Source organism: Lepidochelys kempii, chromosome 3 (assembly GCF_965140285.1).
Source record: "Lepidochelys kempii isolate rLepKem1 chromosome 3, rLepKem1.hap1, whole genome shotgun sequence".
Lineage (NCBI taxonomy): Eukaryota > Metazoa > Chordata > Testudines > Cheloniidae > Lepidochelys > Lepidochelys kempii.
Window position 1 is genome coordinate 164,321,800 of NC_136382.1, and position 24,766 is coordinate 164,346,565.

At 40.4% G+C, this 24,766-nt stretch overlaps 1 protein-coding gene across 16 annotated transcripts in view; it reads left to right on the forward strand.

The window, feature by feature from the left end:
* GPATCH2 (G-patch domain containing 2) overlaps positions 1–24,766 on the forward strand; it is a 182,915-nt gene that overhangs the window by 129,091 nt on the left and 29,058 nt on the right. For 4 of the 16 annotated variants that reach the window (XM_073338880.2, XM_073338892.2, XM_073338877.2 and 1 more), the window contains 3 exons: positions 9,711–9,750; positions 13,038–13,108; positions 23,943–24,023. The exons of 3 other annotated variants lie outside the window; for them this stretch is intronic. In XM_073338880.2, the coding sequence (XP_073194981.1) occupies positions 9,711–9,750; positions 13,038–13,108; positions 23,943–24,023 (192 nt within the window). Of the gene's footprint in view, positions 1–9,710; positions 9,751–13,037; positions 13,109–16,600; positions 20,298–23,942; positions 24,024–24,766 lie in introns of those variants that run through there. 9 more of the 16 variants (XM_073338879.2, XM_073338882.1, XM_073338878.2 and 6 more) reach the window with 6 other exon arrangements.

A 24,766-nucleotide genomic window follows, 5' to 3' on the forward strand; every position in this document is an offset into this window, starting at 1 on the left:
TTGGGCTCCATCTGTACCAGACTGTTTTCTGGCAGTACCGTCATCCCGGGCTCCTACTAAACCCTGGGATTTGTCAGGACCGATGAAGTTCGATAACTGTCAACTTCAAATACCACCCTCCTCATAGGTTCTGACCACCTGGACAAGCGGAACCCCTCTCACACCAGAAGATCTGAATCTGTTGATGCGTCACAGGACATTTTTGCTTTCCCAGATCCGGAATCCCCTCCTCCATCAGTTCCCTCTGTTTCGAGGGAGATAATATCACCTCCAAGGTAATTGACTTCTGGAAGGAGCTTATCACCCGTCCTATACACAGAATACATCTCCCCTCCAACAGAACTGATGGTACTGCTACTGGAACCAGAATCAGCCTTCTCCTCATCAGGAGATTTAGCCATCTGATAAACCATTCTTCCTTTAACCTACGTATCCTTCACCGCCCAAAAGACCGACACAGGTTTGGGACCAACCTCTGCCTCATCTAACTAGGAGCCAATGGTACCTCAAGCAATGGGGGGGCACCATGACCACCTATCCACCCCTCCTACTGGCCATATCAGGGACCTTGGGACCAGTACCCCTCTGCAGAGTTGATCCAATTTGCCAGAGAGTTACCCTTACCTCCCCTCCAAGGGGATGCTCAGATCTGCCAGCAAGATTGCCATCATCATTCCCAGACAAAGAAGTGAATTCTATGTCCCTTCCTCCCTCTTCTGCCCCTTCTCCCCTCCCCACTTCCCCCCCCCCCAACGCGGAATGACTTTAAGCAGTTCCAGGACCTCTGCAGAGTTGCTAGAAAGCTTCAGATTCCTCTTGAGTCAATCCAAGACTCACAGCACAAACTCCTAGACATCTTGCATGCTTCTAGACCCAACAGAATCGTTTTCCCTGTTAATGAAGCCATACTGGATCCAGCTAGGACAGTTTGGCACAATCCTCCTACCTGTGATTCTACCTCCAAAGGGGCAGAGAAGCATTATTATGTGCCGGCCAAGGTTGCAGAATTTTTGCTTTCTCGCCCTGTCCCCAATTCACTGGTGGTCCGTGCTGTTTCTAAAAGGCTAGACAGCAACATCCCCAGTCTACTCCTGCAGACAAAGACAAATGCCTGGATCTTCTGGGAAGAAAGGTCTTCTCATCATCTAGCCTTCAGTTCAGGATACCCAATAACCAGGCACGACTGGCTAAATAGGATTTCCTGAACTACGCCATGTTTGCGGAGTTTACAGACTGCCTTCCCCAATAGAACAGAGCTAGTTTTCAAGCTCTGGTAGATGAAGGCAAACTGATAGCCAGGACCACCTTCCAATCTTCAGTCGATGCTGCTTATATTTCTTCTAGACCTATGGTTTCTCCCTTCATCATGCACAGGGCCCATTAGGGAGATCCATTATACCATCAAGGACCTCCCCATGGATGAATCACACCTCTTCAACCAGAAGACGGAGGAGTTCCTCCATACCCTGAAGGATTGCAGGGCTACCCTCTACTCACTGGAGATATACATGCCTGTCCCTAAGAGGAAGTTTCAGCCAAATCTAGACATATGGCTCAGCAGTTTTTCTATCAGAGGCCCTATGAACCATCACATAACAAACTGAGGCTTCAAAAGTCCCACTTCTCTACGCCTTCTGCAAGAGGATTGGCAACTCAATCTCAGGCCCCAGCTCAACATTGTTTTTGATTGGAGCTCAAGTGCCATGAAACACTGAGTCCAAGGCCTCCTGACACCCATACACCATTTAGGGGTTGTCTAGCATTCTTTTTGTATACTTAGAGTGTGATGATAATGGGCAAATGGATACTGAACATCATTCACTCTGGCTATATGATAGAATTTGCATCCCTATCTTTAAGGACAACTTTCACGAAAGTATTCTCAAAAAAGAGGTGAACTCTTCACTGCAGCAAGGAACGATAGAACATGGATCTCTGCAATACCAAGGGAGAAGGTTTTACTTGACCTACTTTCTGGCACCCAAACACAAGGGTTGTTGGAGACCAGTCCTCAACCTCTGCCATCTCAACCGCTTCACTGACAAACTCAGATTTCACATAGTCATGTTGGCAGAGATAATTCCATCTTTAGAAAAGGGCATGTGGTTCATGGCTCTAGATATGAAGAATGCTTACTTTCATGTACAGACACTTTCTCAGATTCATAGTAGGCTCTGACCATTTTTAGCACAGAGTATTCCCCTTCAGAACAATGACTGCCCCCAGAGTCTTCACCAAGATATTCTTGATAGTAGCCGTCCACGTCAGATGTCATGCTCTCAATGTCTTCCCCAAACTCGACAATTGTCATCTTGTTGCCAAGTCCTGCCAAGAAGCTTATGCATCAACTTCTATTATGCTGCATCTTCTCTCTTCACTGGTAGTCAGTATAAACATGGAAAAATTTGTTCTCTCACCCACTCAATCTCTGGATTTCAGCAAGGCATCCTTAAATTCTATCCACGCAAGAGCATATCTGTCCGGGGACAGGTTCCAGACCATGAACAAAATCATAGTTCACATCACAAGCAAGCCTCAATTATCGCTCAAAACATGTTTCTCTCTCACCTGGCTTACATGGCCTCTTGCACCTACGTTACCACGTTAGCACGACTCCATCTTTGTTGCCTTCAGACTTGGCTGCAGTCGGTATACTCCTCAAGCCATCATTCCATGAACCTCATGGTGACAATTCCAGCCAAGGTACTGTCTTTCCTGCTGTTGTGGACAAATTCTCTTCAGGTATGCATGAGTGTCCCTTTTCTCCCTTCCTCTCTGAAGAGGACCATTATTATGGACGCATCCCTCTTAGGTTGGGGAGCCCCCATGAACAGCCACACAGCACAAGGAACCTGGATGTTCTTGAGAGGCCAGGATGCACATCAATATCCTGGAGTTGCAAGCAGTACAGAAGGCATGCAAGTCCTTTCTTCTGTGCTCACCATGTCCTTATAATGTCAGATAACATTATGACGGTCTTTAACATCAACAAGTAGGGAAGGAGCAAGATTCCCCTTCCTCTGCGCAGAAGCAGTCAGTCTCTGGAATTGGTGTATCAGCAATCAAATCAACCTACCTTCCAATGAAGCAAAATGGGCTTACAGATTCCCTCAGAAGGCCATTAAATAGTTGAACAAGAGTGGGAGCTCCCTCCCTCGGTAGTACGCAATATTTTTAATCTATAAGAACCCCAACAAGGGATCGTTTTTGCTTCTCAAGCAAACAGGAAATGCACCACATATTGCTCCAGAGGAGATCTAGGTCACCCCACTCAGGATGATACTCTGCTTCTTACTTGGTTGGACCAGTTCAACGGTGCCTTCCCTCCACTACTGCTCCTGCAGTATGAGTTCTGTGCAACATGAGTACTGTGCAAAATCTGGCAGGACAAAGTGAGGTTCATCCTGACTGCCCCCTTCTGGCCCAGACAGTTCTGGTTCCCTAACTTCCTATGCATTTCATCATGACCACCAATCATCCTCCTAGTGTTCCCCAAGCTCCTGACTCAGTGGAACGGCAAGAGCAGGCACCCTGATCCACATCCACTCCGCTTCTCAGGGCTTGATATTTGGATGGGCATCATCCTTAGAACATTCATGCTCCACAGTTGTATGAGACATTCTCTCTAATAGTAGAAAGGACTCTACTAGAAAATGTTACCTAGCTAAATGGAAGTGCTTCTCTTCCTGGACACAACAAGGAGGTGTTCTCCCAGAGACTACAGATATTTCTCTCATCTTGGACTATATCCTATTTCTGAAAACACCAGGTTTCTCTATCAGCTCTTTGTGAGTCCACTTGTTGGCGATCAGCACATACTATCTACCTTCTGAGGGCTATTCAGTCTTCACATATCCACTGATCAATGGATTCTGGAAAGTCCTAATAAGAACTTTCGCACCTACTCAGAACCCCGTTCCCCTGTGGAACCTGAACCTTGTTCTCTCAGTACTCATAAGCTTCCATGCTCCGTTTGAGCCTTTAGCTACTTGCTCCATGTCTCTTAGTGAAGGTCACTTTTCTTGTAGCCATTACCTCAGTGAGAAGAGTTGGTGAACTTGAAGTTGAACAAGTCAGCCTCACCTCAGTCCCTGGAAAAATCATGGAGCAGGTCCTCAAGGAATCAATTCTGAAGCACTTAAAGGAGAGGAAAGTGATCAGGAACAGTCAGCATGGATTCACCAAGGGCAAGTCATGCCTGACTAATCTAATTGCCTTCTATGACGAGATAACTGGCTCTGTGGATGAGGAGAAAGCGGTGGACGTGTTGTTCCTTGACTTTAGCAAAGCTTTTGACACGGTCTCCCACAGTATTCTTGCCAGCAAGTTAAAGAAGTATGGGCTGGATGAATGGACTATAAGGTGAATAGAAAGTTGGCTAGATTGTCGGGCTCAACGGGTAGTGATCAATGGCTCCATTTCTAGTTGGCAGCCGGTATCAAGTGGAGTGCCCCACGGGTCGGTCCTGGGGCCGGTTTTGTTCAATATCTTCATAAATGATCTGGAGGATGGTGTGGATTGCACCCTCAGCAAGTTTGCAGATGACACTAAACTGGGAGGAGAGGTAGATACGCTGGAGGGTAGGGATAGGATACAGAGGGACCTAGACAAATTAGAGGATTGGGCCAAAAGAAATCTGATGAGGCTCAACAAGGACAAGTGCAGAGTCCTGCACTTAGGACAGAAGAATCCCATGCACCGCTACAGACTAGGGATCGAATGGCTCGGCAGCAGTTCTGCAGAAAAGGACCTAGGGGTTACAGTGGACAAGAAGCTGGATATGAGACAACAGTGTGCCCTTGTTACCAAGAAGGCCAATGGCATTTTGGGATGTATATGTAGGGGCATTGCCAGCAGATCGAGGGACGTGATCATTCCCCTCTATTCGACATTGGTGAGGCCTCATCTGGAGTACTGTGTCCAGTTTTGGGCCCCACGCTACAAGAAGGATGTGGAAAAATTGGAAAGAGTCCAGCGGAGGGCAACAAAAATAATTCAGGGACTGGAACGCATGACTTTTGAGGAGAGGCTGAGGGAACTGGGATTGTTTAGTCTGCGGAAGAGAAGAATGAGGGGGGATTTGATAGCTGCTTTCAACTATCTGAAAGGGGGTTCCAAAGAGGATAGATCTAGACTGTTCTCAGTGGTAGCTGATGACCGAACAAGGAGTAATGGTCTCAAGTTGCAGTGGGGGAGGTTTAGGTTGGATATTGGGAAAAACTTTTTCACTAGGAGCGTGGTGAAACACTGGAATGCGTTACCTAGGGAGGTGGGGGAATCTCCTTCCTTAGATATTTTTAAGGTCAGGCTTGACAAAGCCCTGGCTGGGATGATTTAGTTGGGGATTGGTCCTGCTTTGAGCAGGGGGTTGGACTAGATGACCTCCTGAGGTCCCTTCCAACCCTGATATTCTGTGATTCGTGATGATGGCAGATCTTCTATATTCCATAATTCCATAAGGATTAGGTTTCTTTGAGGTCTACAGCCCAAATTCACCCCAAAGTAGTTTTGGAATTTCACCTTAACCCAATCCATTCACTTTCCTGCGTTCTTCCCAAAATCACACCCTTCCACAGAGGAACGAAGACTCCACTCTCTTGATGTTCAGTGAGCCTTGGCTTTCTACCTACAGAAAACAAATCCCCGAGACTGTTTATTGCTATAACAGAAAGAGTCAGAAGGCATGCCATCTCCTCCCAGAGAATCTCCAAATGGATCTCTGGCTGCATTCTACTCTGCCGTCAGCTTTCGAATCATGCCCCGCAGCCCCCACAATCGGGTAAGAGCTCATTCCACTAGAGTGCAAGCAACAACTATGACGTCTCGTCAGGAGGTGGGGCTTCATTCACATATTTGCAAGACATTATGCCGTAGTGCAGGACTCTTCTGCTGATGCCTCTTTTGGGATGGTGGTACTCCGCTCAGTCCTACTGCCTACTTCGATATTGCTTGCCAGTTACTCATAGTGGAATATGATACAGATCATCACTTGAAGAAAAGGTGGTTACTTACCTGTAACTGGAGGTGCTTTGAAATGTGTGGTCCCGATCTATATTCCACTACCTGCCCTCCTTCCCCTCTGCTTCAGATCTTATCAAGTAGTTGGTCCGTCCCACCCTTTATCCCCTCGTTCAGAGGCATGAGGTGAGCCAGAGTGCAGGCGTGGACCAACGGACACTATTTTCAAAATCTCCGGCTCTGGGCACACAGTGCACATGCGTAACCCCACAGTGAAATACAGATAGGGACCACACATCTTGAAGAACCTCCAGTTACAGATAAGTAACCTCCTCTTAGTGTTTGGGTAAACACGACAGTTCCTGGTAGTTATGCTAGCAGGAAAGGGTTATTCTTACCTCTAAATATGGGGCCTCACTGTTGATTTACACTATTAATGGAAGTAACTTACATTCATGGACTCCTGCACAGCTTGGGCTGAGAAGGCTGTAACCTTTCTTCTATTATGTTAACTCATGCATGCATGCGTTCTCTCTCTCTCTCGCTCTCTTCTCACACCCTTGCCCCCCCCCCCACCTGTTCTGTATATGAGTGTGCAAACTCAGCCTCGCACTTTCCAGTTCCTGCTTTTTTGTTCTCTTCACTATAAAAGTAGAAAAAGTAGCCAGGGTATTATTGATTTATATTACAATGGTCACTTGATCACCATATTTGGGGTCAGTAAGGAATTTTCCCCGCCAGTCAGATTGGCAGACACCCTGGGGGTTTTTTCACCTTTCTCTGCATCGTGGAGCATGGGTCACTTGCAGGTTTAAACTAATGTAAATGGTGGTTTCTTTGTAACTTGAAGTCTTTAAGCCATGATTTGAGGACTTCAGTAACTCAGCCAGAGGTTACAGGTCTGTTACAGGAGTGGGTGGGTAAAGTTCTGTGGCCTGCAATGGACAGGAAGTCCAGACTAGATGATCATGATGATCCCTTCTGACTTTAAAGTCCATGAACCAGTCATGATCAAGGCCCATTGTGCTAGAGGCTATGGTACAGGCTTTCAGGGTTTTCTACAGAATAGTCAATCTTCCTGAGCAATCCCACAGTATGCAGCATATTCAGTACTTTCAGAGTGTCAAACTAACAGGGCATTTGAGAACAGTGCAAAAATTTCCAGGGACACTACTCTTCCTGCAAATCCGTTAGAGGGGTTCTGTTTTTAGAGGGGTTCTGAGGTTGCTCTAGATGGGTTTGGAAAAAGTTCAGTTTAAAACTGTTAAGCTGTTAAACTATATTAAATTTAACCATTTTAGAAATCAGAGTGGCCAAGCCATTAAATTATTCACTGTTTAGAAGCCCATAAACAGGGTTAGAAATAACTAGTATTGTTTTTCAGTTAGTGATCCATTTAATGCTGCAAAGACACAGTTTGCATTTTAGCAATATGTTTGATTCAACACCCAATATCTGGTAACATTACTGAATACCTTCTACAGATTCCTACACTGCTGCTTCCACTGGTAGACTGACTTGAGTCTTCAAGAATCTTCTTGTGTCCTGTGTAGCTTCTGGAGGGAGAAGGCATGGCCTGTCATTATTTAGTAACTGCAGCAATGTGAGAAATCTGAGCATGGTGATGGAGATGTTCAAAAATAGGAGTTTTTCAGTAAACATGGCCTGAGGAACTTTTCGATTGAGTACTTCAAGGGATCATTTTGAAAACACACACTTTCTGATTATACGATATTGCCCATTCGCAGCTAGAACAGTACAACCACATTTACAAACAGGGTGGTGGTGTTTCTATGTATTATTTTAATGCATTGAACTATGTTGCTGTCAAGGCTGATTCCCCACTCTGGCACTTCGAGTGCAGAAGGTGGGGGCCTGCAAGGATTTTAAAAATTAATACTGGCCACTCCAGGCTTGTATTAAACTCCCAAGGTTACAGCTTTTCTCTGACCTTGGCTTGGTAAACACTGCCACCACCCAAATTCAGCCCCCTTTTTCAGATCCCAGGAAGGCGCACTTGGGAATTCCTTGCTGTGGGGTACCCTCAAGCCCTTTCACTCCCCCTCTACACCCTCCCCACCCCCACCCCGGAAGAAGTGAGAAATAAAACAAAGGAAATTAGCTGTTGCCACCAGTTAATTTAACAACATATGCACAAACCTCTTAGGACACCAAAAATCCAGTCCTGTTCTTAAAAAGGTAAATTTTATTAAAAACAAAAAGAAAGAAAATACATCTGGAACTTAGGCTTTTGCTAGATTTTAAAAGAATAATTCCAAAAATTAAGCACCTAAAATAGCTTTCTTGGGGGTTCATCCAAAGGTTACAAGCAAACAAAAGCATCTGAGGTTAGCACAGAGGAGTCCACAAGCCTTACAGGAAATAAAAGAAAGAAACCTAATTGTATCTTACTAGACATTTCCTAATCTACTTACATATTTCGGTAGTTCTAGGTATGATCTGATGAGTTCCATGCCTGGTAAAAAGCTTTTTACAGCATAGTCATAGCCCTAGGGTGACCAGAGAGCAAGTGTGAAAAATCAGGACAGGCAATGGGGGGTAATAGGCGCCTATAAATATCTGGACTGTCCCTATAAAATCGGGACATCTGGTCACCTTACATAGCCCTGACTTTGCTCTGTTCCCCTCTCTCTGGAGAACAACACAGAACACAAAGGGAAAGCTTTTTCCCCCAATTTTAAAAAGTTCTAGCCTTCCCAATGGCTCTTTTGGTCAGGTGCCCTCTCCCTTTTCTTTACCTGGGGGACTTTTTAACCCTTTACAGGTAAAGCAAGCAGCCACCAAGAGGGACTTTATAGATAGCTGGTTGGCTGGGTGTCTATAAAAGGGAGCAAGCTCCCCCCCTTCATTTATCACAGTTGCCCTTCCCCCAAGATCAAGGGGAAATATACTGAGGTGGGGAAAGGGTGGGGTGTAGTTCCAGGTGCTCTTCTTCTTTTTCTTCCTCTTCCTAGATCTGAGATTTGTCCCCAACAGCCGCTGTTAAATCCCAGTGTAATGCCACTGTAGTCACATTTGGAGGCCTGCAGCCTGTTTCTTATCTTGGTGTACGTAAAAGCCAGTTTAAAACCCCCAGTAAATACAGTGTGGGAAAGCACTGTGCTAGCTTATCCTATATTTCATTCATGACCTGCAGCCCTCCTACTATTCCAGTGGTTTGCCTCTGTAAAGTAAAAGATTGTCAGTAATGCCAAGTTACGTGACAGTTTTGAGACATGAGACCATCAAATTTATGTCAACTTACAACTGAAAATAGAATTAAAATCCAAGCCTCAATTGGTGAAATGCTAATGTGTTAACATATACCAGTTAGCCCTCAATGCTTATAGATCTGTTAAACTCTAATAATTAAAAGTTTACACTTCAGTAACAAGGATAGAATTAAATTGTTATTAATAGCATATATTTCAATATGCAGATTAAGACATGTAAAATGTTAGCATTTATGAATTAAATTAATTTAATAGAACATAATTAAATGTAAAGCTAATGGGTACTCAGTTTGCCTAAGAAGCGGAAATTTGCAGCGCGAGTGCATTCTTACATTCCTATCAAAACTGTAACACACTTTGAGAGTTCCATAAAATATCCCATTAAAATAAAGCATAGCCTAAGGCTGTATTTTCCTGGTGGACAATAAAATACCCAAAAGCACGCACAAACTGGTCATATGACAGCACGTGCTTTAGGTAGTTATATTGCTAAACTCTTCTTTTCTTTTTCTCCCACAGCCACTGGTTTAGCCCTGGGGCTAGGAAGGAACATAGCCAGGTAAGAACCACTTTGATCAAGAGCAGTTTACTTCATATATTTGAAGGAATTTAACTGTCTCTACTCCAAAACTATTGGGTCAGTATTTTAATACATAAGAAGCAAAGCAGCCTTAATTCCATGTTTCCTTGCAAGCTACTGAGAAAACTTAGCAGCTAAGTATTTCAAAAGGTCTTTTGGTTAATAAGCTGGCTTGCCAAATGATACTAGATAAGCATCCCAGTTCAGTTTTATTACCAGTTTAAGATTTCAGAATATTTTATCCTGATAACCAGTTTGTTATTAACAATAGTGCCTGTGTTTCTCTGAAACTGTAGTCTTAATGCTTCTATAAAATGGAGAACACCTGACATTTTTTCACAGTATTTAAGAAATTTAAACTGTGTAAGAACAGACTTGCAGAATGAAATCCACACCCCACTCTTCTCTGTCACTCTAGGTAAAAGGGTCAGATGGATATAAAGGGGCTGTTAAATCCTTCCAGATGAGGATTCTCCTGGTGCATAACCTGCAGAAGGCAGACATAAGCTCATGAGCTTCAGTGTAGGAGGCATGCTGGGGATGTGTAGAGGCAGGGCCGCAATGACTGTGGGGATTCCAGATAGTTTTATGACCAGCTGAGCAGCCCAGGGAGTCTGCTGTAATTTAGACAGGAGTGCAGAGCTGTCTAAATTGTATCAGGGGAGTAGCTCCAGCTCAAGATGGCACAGAGATAGCTTAAAGCAATCATAGCCCACCTGTTCCCCTGGAAACTGCACAGAATCTCACAAGTTGTATGTTGGTTACCTCATACTTAAGATCAGTGAATTTAACAAGAAAACACTTACATTTGAATAGTGGAGTGTTGCTTAACTGATGACCATCCTTTCAGACTTTGAAAAATGCTTAGTCATATGCATGGCAAAGCAATAAGTTATTGACAGAACAAGAACTTTGTGTAAATAAGCCTTTCTCTTTTGTATCTTGAACATATTAGTTCTTTTCAAACACTCAGAAAAAGTAACTGAATACATCAGTAGTACATCAAGCCTCTAGAGTAACTCATTGGGTCATATCTTAAACTGCTGCAAATTGATGTAGCTCAGTTGATTTCAATGGATCTATGCTGACTTACACCAACTGAAGTTGTAGCAAATACATTTTAAGCATCATAGAAAGCAATAAGTAACACAGTAAGATACAAGAGATTTTTTTAAAAATTCATCATGTTTTTAGGACCATTCTGAACTCCACTAGCTTTGATAGATCAGAGTTAAATCAGCATATCTGCTTTTCTTCCCCTTCTTTCAAACTCCAAATCAGACTCTTTCTCAACTAATTTTACTTCCTCAAGCCTGACAGGATGAAAAAAAAAAGAATTACAGTTTTAGCTGTAAATTGTGAAAGTATTATAATGCATGTTACAGTAAGCTGGCTGACATTTAACAGCTACACAGACAACTTTATATGATATTTACCTCATGTCATTTTGAAACTTTTATTTCTTGTGGAAGAAACAAACTAGCCTTTTAAAAGCTGGCTTTATGTTGTCAAATTTAGACTGTAACAAGTAACACTTAGTGAGTTGCAGTTTAAACTTAAAGAATTCATTTGTTATCCTTAATGTCTCAAATTACTTGATAATGAACTTAACTTGTACCTTTAGTACTACTTTTGAAGGTTCTGAAATGCAGACTATCCATGCAGGTTTCCATGCTAAGTGGTGTCCCAGCATCCGTTATGCTGCTGATTTCTCATCCAGCATGAAACCTGCAAGTGACTAATGCCAGTAATGGTAAATAAATAAATACTTTATCCAAAAATACATTATTTTATCATTTTTAAAATAATTTCACCTCATGAGTTGTAAAATAATTATGAAAGCTTTTGTACTTTTGGCGATGGCATTGGGGGTCCAGTAAATTAATAAGTTTCAGACTGTAGCTGAATCATGTAGTGAATGTAATGTCATCACATGAAACAGAAACTAGTCATCCTCAATGTGTCTATACTTCAGAACCTGTAAAAGAAGGAAAAAAATGAGTTTAACACTAATAAAAATTCATACTTGCAGCATCTTACAGAAATTTTCCTACGGAAGGCCAGCTTGTATAACTATAGGTTTTACCTGGTATGGTATAATAATATTGTTCTGTTTAATTATTTAATTTTTGAAGTAAACAAGTATTAAATTAGAGCTTATGTAATTATCTAGTCAAGACAGAAGTATGTAGCAGGTAAACTATTCAACAACAAAAAGACTGCCCCTCTTAACCTGGTTATTTGAAGCACTTGCCCATCTCTGCAGTGGTACTGTGAAGTCCCCAAGTGTGTCCCCCTAATTTTTTTCTGACTGCCTTCGGTGAAGTGCTGCCTTAAGTCTCCACAGCCATTTGTATAGCTAAGTCTTCAGTTCAGTTTGTCTCGATACTTTGTATCCTTTGTTGAAGGCTTGGTTCCCTTCAAAATATGATTTTAGTTTATTTTGCTATTAGTTTGCACTTCTTCTTTGTAATTATTTTGCAGCTATTTCTAAATGTGTCATTGCCATATCACCCTCACGTTGAGGAGTATCATATCAGTTGGGAGATGCATTTTGAATAATGAAATAGTTTTATTTTGGAAAAGTCTTCACATTGTATTTATTTGGGAGAAATTTCAAAAATAGGTTGGTCTAGAATCTACATTATTTTAGTCACCAGTGCTAGCTAATAGATAAGTGTTAGGAAGATTGGGTATTTAGCTTTTGTTGTTACTCTGAAATTTTCAACTTTTTGGGTCTCAGCAGAGTTTATAAATATTGCTTAACTATTAGATACCAGTGCTAATCTGAGAAGTCTTTTAAAGTGAGCTTCTCTATCCCTTTTCATAATAGAGTTTTGAGGGTGTAAGTTATTTATGAATGCTTCTTAAGAATCATAGGCTTTTCACAGTTCCGAGTCAGGGTAACGATTTGTGGAACTCTGAAATTCTTTGTTTTCAAATGTCTTTTCTATAACTACAAAGTTCAAATAACGTTGGGTTTAAAATGAATAGATATGTAATTATAACCTTAACTCTTCGTGTGTCTTCACAAAATTTTATTAAAATGCTGTAATGACTGACCATGAATTTATCAAGAATGCACTACATCCCCAACTTTTAACATTTCTAGTGGTCTTGCCATAAGTGATGCTGTTAAAATCCAATATATAATACTTAATTTACTGTTAAAAATAAAACACAAAAAGATGACAAAGCTAGGATAACATTTTTTCAAATAAAAAATGGCTTTGTTTCCAACACAATTGTGAATGTTTTTTGTGTAGCTTCAGCTCCTGCGGGATAACCGATCTGAGAGAGGACACAAGAAAAATATTTCAGTAAAAACAGCTAGCAGGTAAGATAAAGGTGAAAATATACTTTAAAATCACTAACTTATTATCACTTTCTGTCTCCCAAAATTGTTTGTAGTGATGGGCTTTTTTTATCTGTAACTTCATTTTTATAGCCTTTTCTGTGTAATTTTAATCTTTTGTCAACATTTGTATATTGGATTGGAATGATAATTGTATCAAAGTAATGTATTTACTCTGATTATAATCATTTTATTAAACAGCTGGATAAAATGGGTGACCAAGTAGGGTTCCTGACTTTGCAATATAACTCTAAGGCTCAAGCAGCTACTGTGTTACCTTTATATATACATCTTTTTTAACAATACAGGTAATTGAAAATAGCTTAACGTTTGTGTCAATCTTGTAGCATGGTTAGAATGTCATTTTCCTGTTAAAAAAACCAAAAACACCTGATTAGCAAACTTTATGAAAACAAACCTTGTCAGTGGTGCAAAAAAAAGTCAAGCATTGCCGTAAACAACAGCGACAAAAAATCATAGTCAAATCTCCCAGGTACATGACTGTTCATAGATCTTTTATATGTTTGAAATTTATAGTACACAATTTCCCCCTCCTCCCCAATATTCATTGTAACAGAATTGCTTTATAGTACAGAAAATTACAGAAATGTTTTCTTTGCTGTATACAGTACCTATTATTTACACACAACTTTTATTTTAATTTGTAGTGATATTATTTGGGATGACAAATAAGTTCTTTTGAAAAGGCAATAACACAATAATGATAAGTTGAAGACTTGGGTAATATCCCACTTTTAAGGGAGAATAGGCACATGGCCTTCACAGTATATCCAGTATCTTTAGTTATATGGATATACCCATTTTTTTCATGTAAGTAAATAGTGGATGTTATTAATAGCCAGAGTCTGAGACCAAATATTCACTTAGATCATATGAGTATTAAATATGAAAATACTTAATTTTAATTGTGTGTGAGCTCAGATGACATCTTCCAAATGGTTGGTTCCACCAGTAAAGCAGAATCTGTTATGCATCCTCTTCACACAATTTATAAGACTTTTTCATCTGTTAAATGTCTTCCAAGGTAAACAAATATTATTTTAAAGATGTTTGAAAGCAGTTTCCTGGTAAGCATAGTTCGGAAATCATATTTTTGCTCAGAACAACAGTATATAAAGAAAATTGTCCTCCATTGAGCTGAATTCTCTTCATAAGTGCATATTTAGGGCCTGATTTTCATTTCCCTGCCACCATCCAAAATCTCAACAACTTAATATTTTATCTTCGTAAAAGTTGTTATAAACAAACGGAAAAACTGTTTATGTGAAAAGCAAGCATGTGTACCACCTTGCAAACACACAGTAACTTATCTTTATCGATGAAATCCGTTGGGTTAAGTTACCAGTATAAATAGAGCAGGTGGGATTTCCAGCTTGCCAGTACAGTCGGAGGTCTCCTACAGCTTGACATAGTTTTACGTTGCCATTCCCTCCAGAGGGGAGTTGACCACCGTGCTGCTGCATTTAAAATTCCCGACTTCACCCATCTGCGTGGAGGGACAAAATTTCTTTCCTTTCAAGCTTACGAAAAAAATCATTGGTTCAGATGAAGCTGATATTATGCACAAAGTTAATGAGAGGGCAAGTTCCGAATTGTACCTTTCTAGTAAATTTGAAGTCTCATTGCTGTGTATGGAATCTTGAAATGGATCTTTAAGATCTTTACAAATGTGGCCAGATCTTTTTAAAAGTTGTAAATTAGCAAAGCTCTGTTGAAACCAATGGAACTTGACAAATTTACACCAGCAAAGGTTTTGGCCCACTCTTTAGCATAATCATAAATAACTCTAAGTAAAGCTATTGTATTTAAGGTTACTATACGCATATGCAGCTAAATCTTTTGTTGAATACAGTTGTTAGCCCTGGTCTTCACTACGAGTTTATGTGGAATTTAGCAGCCTTAGATTGATTTAACCCTGCACCCGTCCACACGACGAAGCCATTTTTGTCCACTTAAAGGGCTCTTAAAATCGATTTCTGTACTCCTCCCCAATGAGGGGATTAGTGCTGAAATCGACATCGCCTGGTCGAATTTGGGGTAGTGTAGATGCAATTTGATGGTATTGGCCTCCGGGAGCTATCCCAGAGTGCTCCATTGTGACCGCTCTGGACCGCACTTTCAACTCAGAGGCACTAGCCAGATACACAGGAAAAGCACCAGGAACTTTTGAATTTCATTTCCTGTTTAGCCAGCGTGGCGAGCTCATCAGCAGAGGTGACCATGCAATCCCAGAATCGCAAAAGAGCTCCAGCATGGATCGAACGGGAGGTACTGGATCTGATTGCTGTATGGGGAGATGAATCTGTGCTATCAGAACTCCATTCCAAAAGATGAAATGCCAATATATTTGAAAAAATTTCCAAGGGCATGATAGACAGAGGCTGTATCAGGGAACCGCAGCAGTGCTGCATGAAAATGAAGGAGCTCAGGCAAGCCTACCAAAGAGGCAAATGGCCACTCCGGGTCAAAGCCCCAGACATGCCACTGCTATGATGAGCTGTGTGCAATCCTAGGGGGTGCCCTGACCACTAACCCACCGCTGTCCATGGAAACCTGCAAGGGGGGAGTCTCATGCAGCAGGGATGAGGATTTTGGGGATGAGGAAGATGAGGAGGATGATAGTGGACAACAGGCAAGTGGAGAAACTGTTCTCCCCAACAGCCAGGAACTGTTTATCACCTTGGAGCCAATATCCTCCCAAGGTGGTCTCCCGGACCATGAAGCGGAGAAGGCACTCTGGTGAGTGTACCTTTATAAATATAATACATGGTTTAAAAGCAAGTGTGTTTAATGATTAATTTGCCCTGAAGACTTGGGATGCATTCGCAGCCAGTACAGCTACTGGAAAATTCTGTCTGGGGATGGAGCGGAAATCCTCCAGGGGTTCTTAAGGGGACATTCAGAGGTGGCCGTTCCTGCTGGGCTGAAAAGAAATCATCCCTACTTTTAGCCACACGGTGGGGGGAGACCACTGAGCTGTTGACATTTGGCTGGCAGGGATCTTCCCTGATACTAGTCATGCTGTGGGAGGAGGGGTGAAGCGATCATCCCAGAGAATTGGATGGTGGTGGAGGGGTTTAGTTGGGTTTGTGCTGCACGTTAACCCGAAAACTGCAGCCCCTCCTTTTAAATGGCCAACCCAACGGGTGCTTGGTATGGGAAAGGAGGGTGCTGCTGTTTGAAACCATTCCCACATGTTATGAAGGTTGAAGAAGCCAAAAGACTGTGGCTTACCATGGCTGCCTGCAAGCCGCATTCTGTTAACCGGCCCTGCGTGTGTGATCTCTCACACCAAACCGGCAGGCCCCCAATATAAGAGGTAAAATGCGACCTTGTACCGAAAGCACATGTGCTATGTAATGTTAACAGCTTGGTTGACCGTGAAAGAGTCTACCCATTGTTCTCTAAAATGGGTCTTTTTAGATACTACTCTCCCTTTTTTTTCTCTTGCAGCTGCAAATGTTTCGATGCACCCCCTATCATCTCCGTCCCAGAGACAAGCGCAGATAAGAAGGCGAAAAAAATGCGCTAGTACTGAAATGTTCTCTGAGCTCATGCAGTCCTCCCACACTGAAAGAGCTCAGCAGAATGCGTGGAGGCAAACAATGGTAGAGTCCAGGAAAGCAGAAAGTGAATACGAGGACAGGAGGGACGAGGAAGATGAGAGGTTGCAGGAGCAAGAGGAAAGGTGGCGGCAGCGTGATGAGAGGAGGCAGATGCAATGCTGAGGCTACTGGGGGATCAAACTGATCTGCTCCGGGGTCTGGTGGAGCTGCAGGAAAGGCAGCAGGCGCACAGACCTGAAGATGCGAGTTCCTGAAGAAACGAGCATCATGTACCTTTCCCGGCCATCCCACTTTGATGTCGGTGAACGTCCCTTGTGATCCATCAGTGCTTACAGCACCACTGAAAAGTACCCCTTGTGGTTTACGTACTGGCTGTCAAGGTGGTTCGGTCCCAAGATAGGGATATACGTCTGTCACCCCACCACAGTTAGGGAATCCCATTACAGCGAAGCCATCCACTATGACCTGCACATTTCCCAGAGTCACTATCCTTGATAGCAGCAGCTCAGTGATTGCGTTGGCTACTTGGATAACAGCAGCCACCACAGTAGATTTGCCCACTCCAAATTGATTCCCGACTGACCGGTAGCTGTCTGGCTTTGCAAGCTTCCAGAGGGCTATCGCCACTCGCTTGTGAACTGTGAGGGCTGCTCTCATCTTCATATTCTTGCGCTTCAGGGTAGCGGAAAGCAAGTCACAAAGTTCCATGAAAGTGCCCTTAGGCATGGGAAAGTTTTGCAGCCACTGGGAATCATCCCAGACCTGCAACATTATGCAGTCCCACCAGTCTGTGCTTGTTTCCCAGACCCAGAATCGGCGTTCCACGACATGAGCCTGCCCCATTGCCACTAGGGTGTCCAAATTGCTGGGGCCTGTACTTTGAGAGAAGTCTGTGTCCATGTCCTCATCACTCTCGTCACCGTGCTGCTGTCGCCTCCTTGCCTGCTTTTGCAGGTTCCGCATATACTGCAGGATAATGCGTGAGGTGTTTACAATGCTCATAACTGCTGCATTGATCTGAGCGGGCTCCATGCTTGCCATGTTTTGGCTTCTGCAGGAGAGCAGAGTTGCAGCGGAAGCAGTGGCTGGCAACGGATGCCACAAGAATAGATATTTATCGAGAACAACGAGAGAACCTGCAAGGTGGATTCATGAGAACAGGAGAGCAGAGTTGCAGCGGAAGCAGTGGAGAACAATGGTTAGCACCACGCACATTTCCTGAGGAAGAACACACGTACCTGGGAGCCCATGACAGACAATATGGAGAAATTCACTATTGAGACAATAGCAGCAGAGCAGAGTTGCAGTGGTGGATGATGACAGTTAGCAGTCCTACTGCACCCTCTGCTGAAAGAAGTATGGCGTCCACATGGAAAAAAGGCACAAAATGATTATCTGCCATTGCTTTCACAGGAGGGGCGACTGACCACATGTACCCAAAACCACCCACGACAATGTTTTTGCCACATCAGGCATTGGGAGCTTAACCCAGAATTCCAATGAGTGGCGGAGACTGCGGGAACTGTGGGATAGCTACCCACAGTGCACTGCTCCATAAGTCGATGCTAGCCACGGTAGTGAGGATGCACTCCGCCAACTTAATGCGCTTAGGGTGGACATACGCAATCGACTGTATAAAATCAATTTCTAAAAATTGACTTCTATAATATCAACCTAATTTCGTAGTGTAGACATACCCTTAATTCTCACTTGAAAGTCTCAAGCAATCTAAGATTGATTCTGAATTACCTTTTGCGCATTTTCAGTGATTACATTTAACATGTAAGGATATTATAATTCAGATAATTAATCTCCTTTTAAAGGAAGCTCACAACAAATTATAACTATGACCAATAGAAATGTCTTGTCTTGCGGTTTATTGTTAAATACAATAATAGAAAATTAACGGATGGTAAACAATTGAAGGTTTGTAAAATTATTACCCAGCACACTTTGGACTCTTAAGCTGCTAGCCAATGCATATATATTTGGCATAATACATGCCACATTAATGGGTATTACGTGCACAGTATTACTATTATATATAAATATAAAAAATTTGGAAAGTTATGTTAACTAAATGTATTATACTCTCCCTCCAGTTCTGTTCACCCATGTCAAATATTCCACAATGCTTTGCAAAGTTGAAATCAGCTTTGGCATTAGAAAATAGGAAGTCTGTCAAAGCCAAGATACATGATTGATGTTTCTTAGCACAGGTCAGGATGTACCTCTGGGCCTAACTGGTTTGGACTGTAGTATCCAAAACAGATACAAGAAAAGTACAAAACAAAACAACGAGTTAAGGAAATGTTATGAACTGATAGGTTGGATTTTAGTGACTTATAAAACGTTTTGTAACTTGTAAAATCATGCTATAAATACTACTAGCTATCTTTGAAGCACAACTTCTGTGTAAGATGAGAATTGTTTCCTGGAAGGAAGATATGCCTGTCTTCTTTTCATATTGTACTGCTGCTAAGTTTGGTTATTTGGTCTCTTAAACATTTTTAAGAATAAACCGCAAGTGTAACCAAACTGTTGCCTTTGCCTTTTAGTCAGTAAAGCTATATCTGTTGTTCTTATTGCAAGACTGGAATTGCTAAATGTATTTCTTTGTGTAGTTTCCACACTGGCTTATTTCTAGTCATGTGAATTTTTTATTTTTTTTTTGGTGTTTTGAAAGACATTTTCTTTTTATATTTGCCTTGACTTTTCTTACACCTTCTGGATGAGTGACCACAGTTCTTGTCTCAGCACATGGAAAAAAGTAAAGATTAGAGACCTATATTGCACTAGATCAATGAATTGTGGAATAATTTACTCCAGAACCGTATCTGTCAGGTAGGAAGGGATAAGCACTCAGTCGGTCTGTTGTTGTCTTTTTTCTGTGCAGTGTGTGTTGATACTTTCAGGAGGACCTTAACTGTATTGGGTTTCTCATAAAAGAGATAACAAACATTAAGATTTAAAAATGAAGATGAGTTTCAACCCTATTTACATTAAATATAGCCTCAAAGCAAGACTGGGACTGTTCAGCTTAAGAAAGAGACAGCTAAGGGGAATATGGTAGAGTTCTATAAAACATGAATGGTATGGAGAAAGTGAATATGGAAGTGTTATTTACCCCTTCACATAACACAAGAAATAGGGATCCCTCGATTAAATTAATACACAGCAGGTTTAAAACAAACAAAAGAAAGTATTTCTTTACACAACACACAGTCAACCTGTGGAACTTGTTGCCAGACGATGTTTCGAATGCCCTGTATATAACTCAATTAAAAAAAGAATTAGATAAGTTTATGGAGGATAGATCCATTAATCGCTATTAGCCAAAATGATCATGGACACAACCCCATGCTTCAGGTGTCCCTAAATATCTGACTGCCAGAAGCTGGGATTTGACAACAGGGGATGGGCCACTCGATAATTCCCCTGTTGTGTCCATTCCTTCTGAAGCATCTGTCATCAGTCACTGTTGGAAGACAGGATTCTAGGCTAGATTAACCATTTGTATGATGCAATGTGGCCATTCTTATTGACAGATTAAGACAAAAACCAAAAAAAGGAGATCTTAAATTTGGTAAATAGCACTAGAGGAGTTAGTCTATGCTGTAATCAATTGATTAGGAAAACAAAATTACAGACAGTCAAAGTACTTAAACTTCTAGAATAATTTTCATGATTTATAATGGTCTTCATTATTTTTTAAAGTATCTTCACATTAAGTACAATAATTATTCAATCAGGTGTGTTTTTTCTTCTGGCTCATAGTATTATAAATGGGATTTATGGTATGTACATGTATTGAGAGGCTGAAGGAAAAAACAAGACAAGATTTGCTGCCACTTTTCCAGATATGATAAAATAATTTGATCATTCATCACTGGTTCCCAGAGATTGCGTGAACTCTGTCTTTTTAAGAACAAAACACATTTCCTGGCCCTCAGTTCTTTTCCGTCACTAAGAAGTGCTGACATCCGTACCGCCTGGAAAAAAAATGGGCAAGCACTCAGGAGCCTGAGTCTATCTGTTGTTCCTCTTTTCTGGCCATAGGAAACAGCACAGCCTGAAACAGGTCTCTTCGCATCCCTAAAAGAGAGAGGCCTGTTAGCGATGGAAGCTGGGGAAATGGTACAAGAGACATAGCGGGTAGTATGAAAGAAAAATGTCACATGGTGATACATGATAAATGTTAATAAGAATATTGAGCATATGTTTTCCAGATTTTCTGTAATCCACCAACCCTTTCAAATCTCAGTCCTGCCCAGACTTCTAAATATTTTGGATAGGTTGGAAAAAAGAATGCATCATCTACATTATATTTTTGTGATTTTATTTTATTTTGGTATTCTGTGTAAATTAATAATGAAAAGGAGAGTTCTAAAATGAGAAAAATCACACAAAAGGTGATCAGAGATTTGAAAAGTATATTTTTGCTTGAGATGTAGAAATATTGAGTTCAGACTTCTTTCCATCAGGTCAGAAAGAAAATCCCCATTTACATTTGAACAGAACTCATTCAGTTTCATCTGATACAGATCACTGTATTTTGTTACACAGATGTGACAAATAGAATTACAGCTGCTCTTTATTTGATCTTCTAAAGAGACAAAGATGTGGAAGGATGCTGTCTGCTCCCTTTTTCCCACCGTGTCATCTGTTGTTTGGGAAGGAGTCCTAATTTGCAGCAGATACAAAACTATTTGTCGTGTTGCAGGTTTGCCAAAAATAAATGAAACCATTAATTACTACATTTTTTGAGCAGCTGTTAATAGATTGGGATAAGAAAACTGTACCTTAGACTACTGGTTAATTACAAGAACTATAATTGTTTAATGTGGCTTTTATGGAATGAAATTACTGTACCAGAAGATGTGAACTCTGTTTTTAGACACTGTACAGGAAAATGAACACATAGCTTTATATCAATATCGCTAAGAATTAGTATATTTTATACAGTAATTATTCACTGTTGTCATCCTACACATTTATTGATATTCTCAACAAAAATACATTAAACTGGAGTTAAGATTGAATATATATCCATAATTAAAGTATAAAATTTGTAGTAATTCCAAATACAATCCACTACAAATACAGGTAATTGAGAATTAAGGTTAAACTTAAAAGGTGTATGTGAAGATAGAAACAGATAGCTAAAGCACTCAAACAATCTTAACTCTTCTTTTAGTGCCATTAATGTTATTGCATATACATAATAGTGTTTCTAGTTGCACATTAAATTTAAATGATTTTTAAAGACACTGCATTTTTTCCTCTGGCATCACCCTCAGAGAGGATGATGGCATGTTATACTATCAATGGCTACCACTTTCTCTGTGGCAGTTAGGATTCATTCTAATTCAGAAGAATAGAAGATTGCAGCCATTTTGAAAAAGGGCAGTTTTTCGTGGAATTCTCTGTAGTAGAATATTATTTGTCAGGCACTGCAGTTAAAAAGAAGAATAATAAAAAATGAACATTAATCCCTTTTTAAAAAACCTTGGAATATAGCCTATGTATAATATTTCAATAAGTTTTAACTATATGGAAACTATGAACCGTGTCTGTTATTCCATTAATAAGATAACATGAGAAATAAAAATCACGTGATATTGGATGCTTAATTTCTTAAAGAACATATTTTCAATTAATTGTAACTTATAAAGTAATTAATGAATGTGATTGGGCACAGAATAAATTTTCTGGGATTTTACCAAGTGAGCATGCAGATCCAGTGGCCCCAACACCATGTGCAACTGACATGCGTGTACACCCCCATCAGAGATGTTAAGTACATACTTGGACAGCTAACCCCTCATGCCACTACGCCTACACTCTAATTTTAGCATGCTAGCTCATTCAGAGCTAGTGGGGGTATGTCTCCTCAAGCTGGGAATTACACCCCCAGCGCAAAGTGTAGATATACTTTGGTGTAATGGAAATTCATGTTAAGAACGTTGGCACAAAATCACTGTTTCCTGGTTAGAGCAAAAGGTTTTGTTTGCCTTGGAATTTCTGGAACAGCAGGAGACTGTTATCCTGTTGCAACATTCTACTCCAAGAACATCATCTCTTTGCTAACCGCATTTTACAGATACTTAAATATGAACCGTATCCATAAAAATTATAATACATGTTATGTTTAGAATTCTGTAATTTAAAATCAGTTGAGTAAACTCTTTTGATCATAGAGTAGATCTTCACATTCTTCGCTTCTGAAAACAGATGAAGTTAGGTTTTTCTTCATAGCCATCATAATACCCTTTTATGGACATTTTAAGAGTCATTCTTTCAACATGACTTTTTCAGTACAAATCCCTTCCAAGTCCTCTGTCTCAGCAGGTTCCAGTATTGTAGACGCAGGTGTTTCCCATGATGAAAAGTATGAAATGGTGGTATTTCTTTGTGAGGAAAGCTATAGTCTTGAATGAGCTGTTCTAGTTTTGTTAAAACAGAATTTTTCTTTCCTAGCATTCTTTGTTGACTTGTTTATGCACCAGGATATCGGTTTGGATTTGCCTTTGTCTAATTCATATACTTTTGATCAATTCCAACTCATGCCCAATTATATTACACTAAATTAACATAATTCAACAGATGTTGATATTTAAATGTTTTCTGGCATTCACATCTTGGACAGCTGTCTTAGAGCTTGGGGAAAAGGCAAACATTTAGAGTTAAATGCTGAACATATGCTTAAATTACTAATTAGAAAGAAGAAAAACAATGCATTATCCTTTCTGAGGACAGTAAATCTCTAATACAGATATTTTTTTAAAAGACTTTTAGTCACAGTTAAAGTCCATTGGTCTCTGGAGACTGGGTGCTGTGGCATATACTGTGGCATTGGACTTCATTTCCATTTGGATTTGCTGAACGTGATGCCAATAGAGACTTGCTTCGTTCAGGTGAACTTGAATTAAGTCTCAGAAGTGCTGGAAAAAGACAATGTGAAGACAAGTGTTAGAGTACTGTAGGTGGTGATGAGATAGTCCACTGACAAGAGATATTAATATTTTCCCATTCATAGTTAAATTGTGCTAATACTCCATTAAAACAAATGTCACTCTTAAGTTTAAAGTTGCATTCTGAACAGATTGGGTTGATATGAAAGGAGTTTGACATAGAACAATGCTACTATCACATCTGTTTAACATTTAATAAAAAGAAAAAAAGTGCATCACTTTTGATGGTTAATGTATTTTTCTTCACACTGGTAGAGGCAGATGCTACAATCTGTGTTACGTTGGTGATGTCATTCTTATAACTGAGTCTGAGGAAAAAGCTTCAGAGCTTGTAAAGTGAGTAGCTAGATCTAGGGTGGAATTCTGATTTCATCTGAACAGTGTTTTTTGTTGTTTAAAAAAAATTTTTAAAAACCAATAAAAGTGATAACACTTGAGAGGTATACCCTAATCCTCGTAAGAGTAAGAAATGAATGTTCTATATTTCTATATAATATCTATAATTTACTATGTATATAATGAGTGTGTAGCTGTAAATACAAAATTATTTTGCCAATTTCTATTTATTAATAATTGGAAAAGATTGTTATATACACTTTTTTGGTAAATTTTTACAGACAATCCTAATTACAGTAACAAGAGTCTAGTCGAGAGGCTGCACATCTTACTAGTAACGTACACTCTTTTTAGTTGTTCATAACTATGTATGGAGTTTCTGAAAATGAGCATGGGAGGCTGCAACCCAGGAATGACTTTTTTTCGGGCTGTCAATTAATTGCAGTTGACTCACATGATTAACTCAAAAAAATTAATCACAACAAAAAAATTAATCATGATTAATCACAGTTTTAATTGCACTGTTAAACAATAGAATACCAATTGAAATTTATAAAATATTTTGGATGTTTTTCTACAATTTCAAATATATTGACTTCAATTACAACACAGTATACAAAGTGTGCAGTGCTCACTTTATATAATTTTTATTTCAAATACTTACACTATAAAAACTCACCTCATACAAGTATCATAGTGCATTCTCTTTATCATGAAAGCACAACTTACAAGTGTAGATTTTT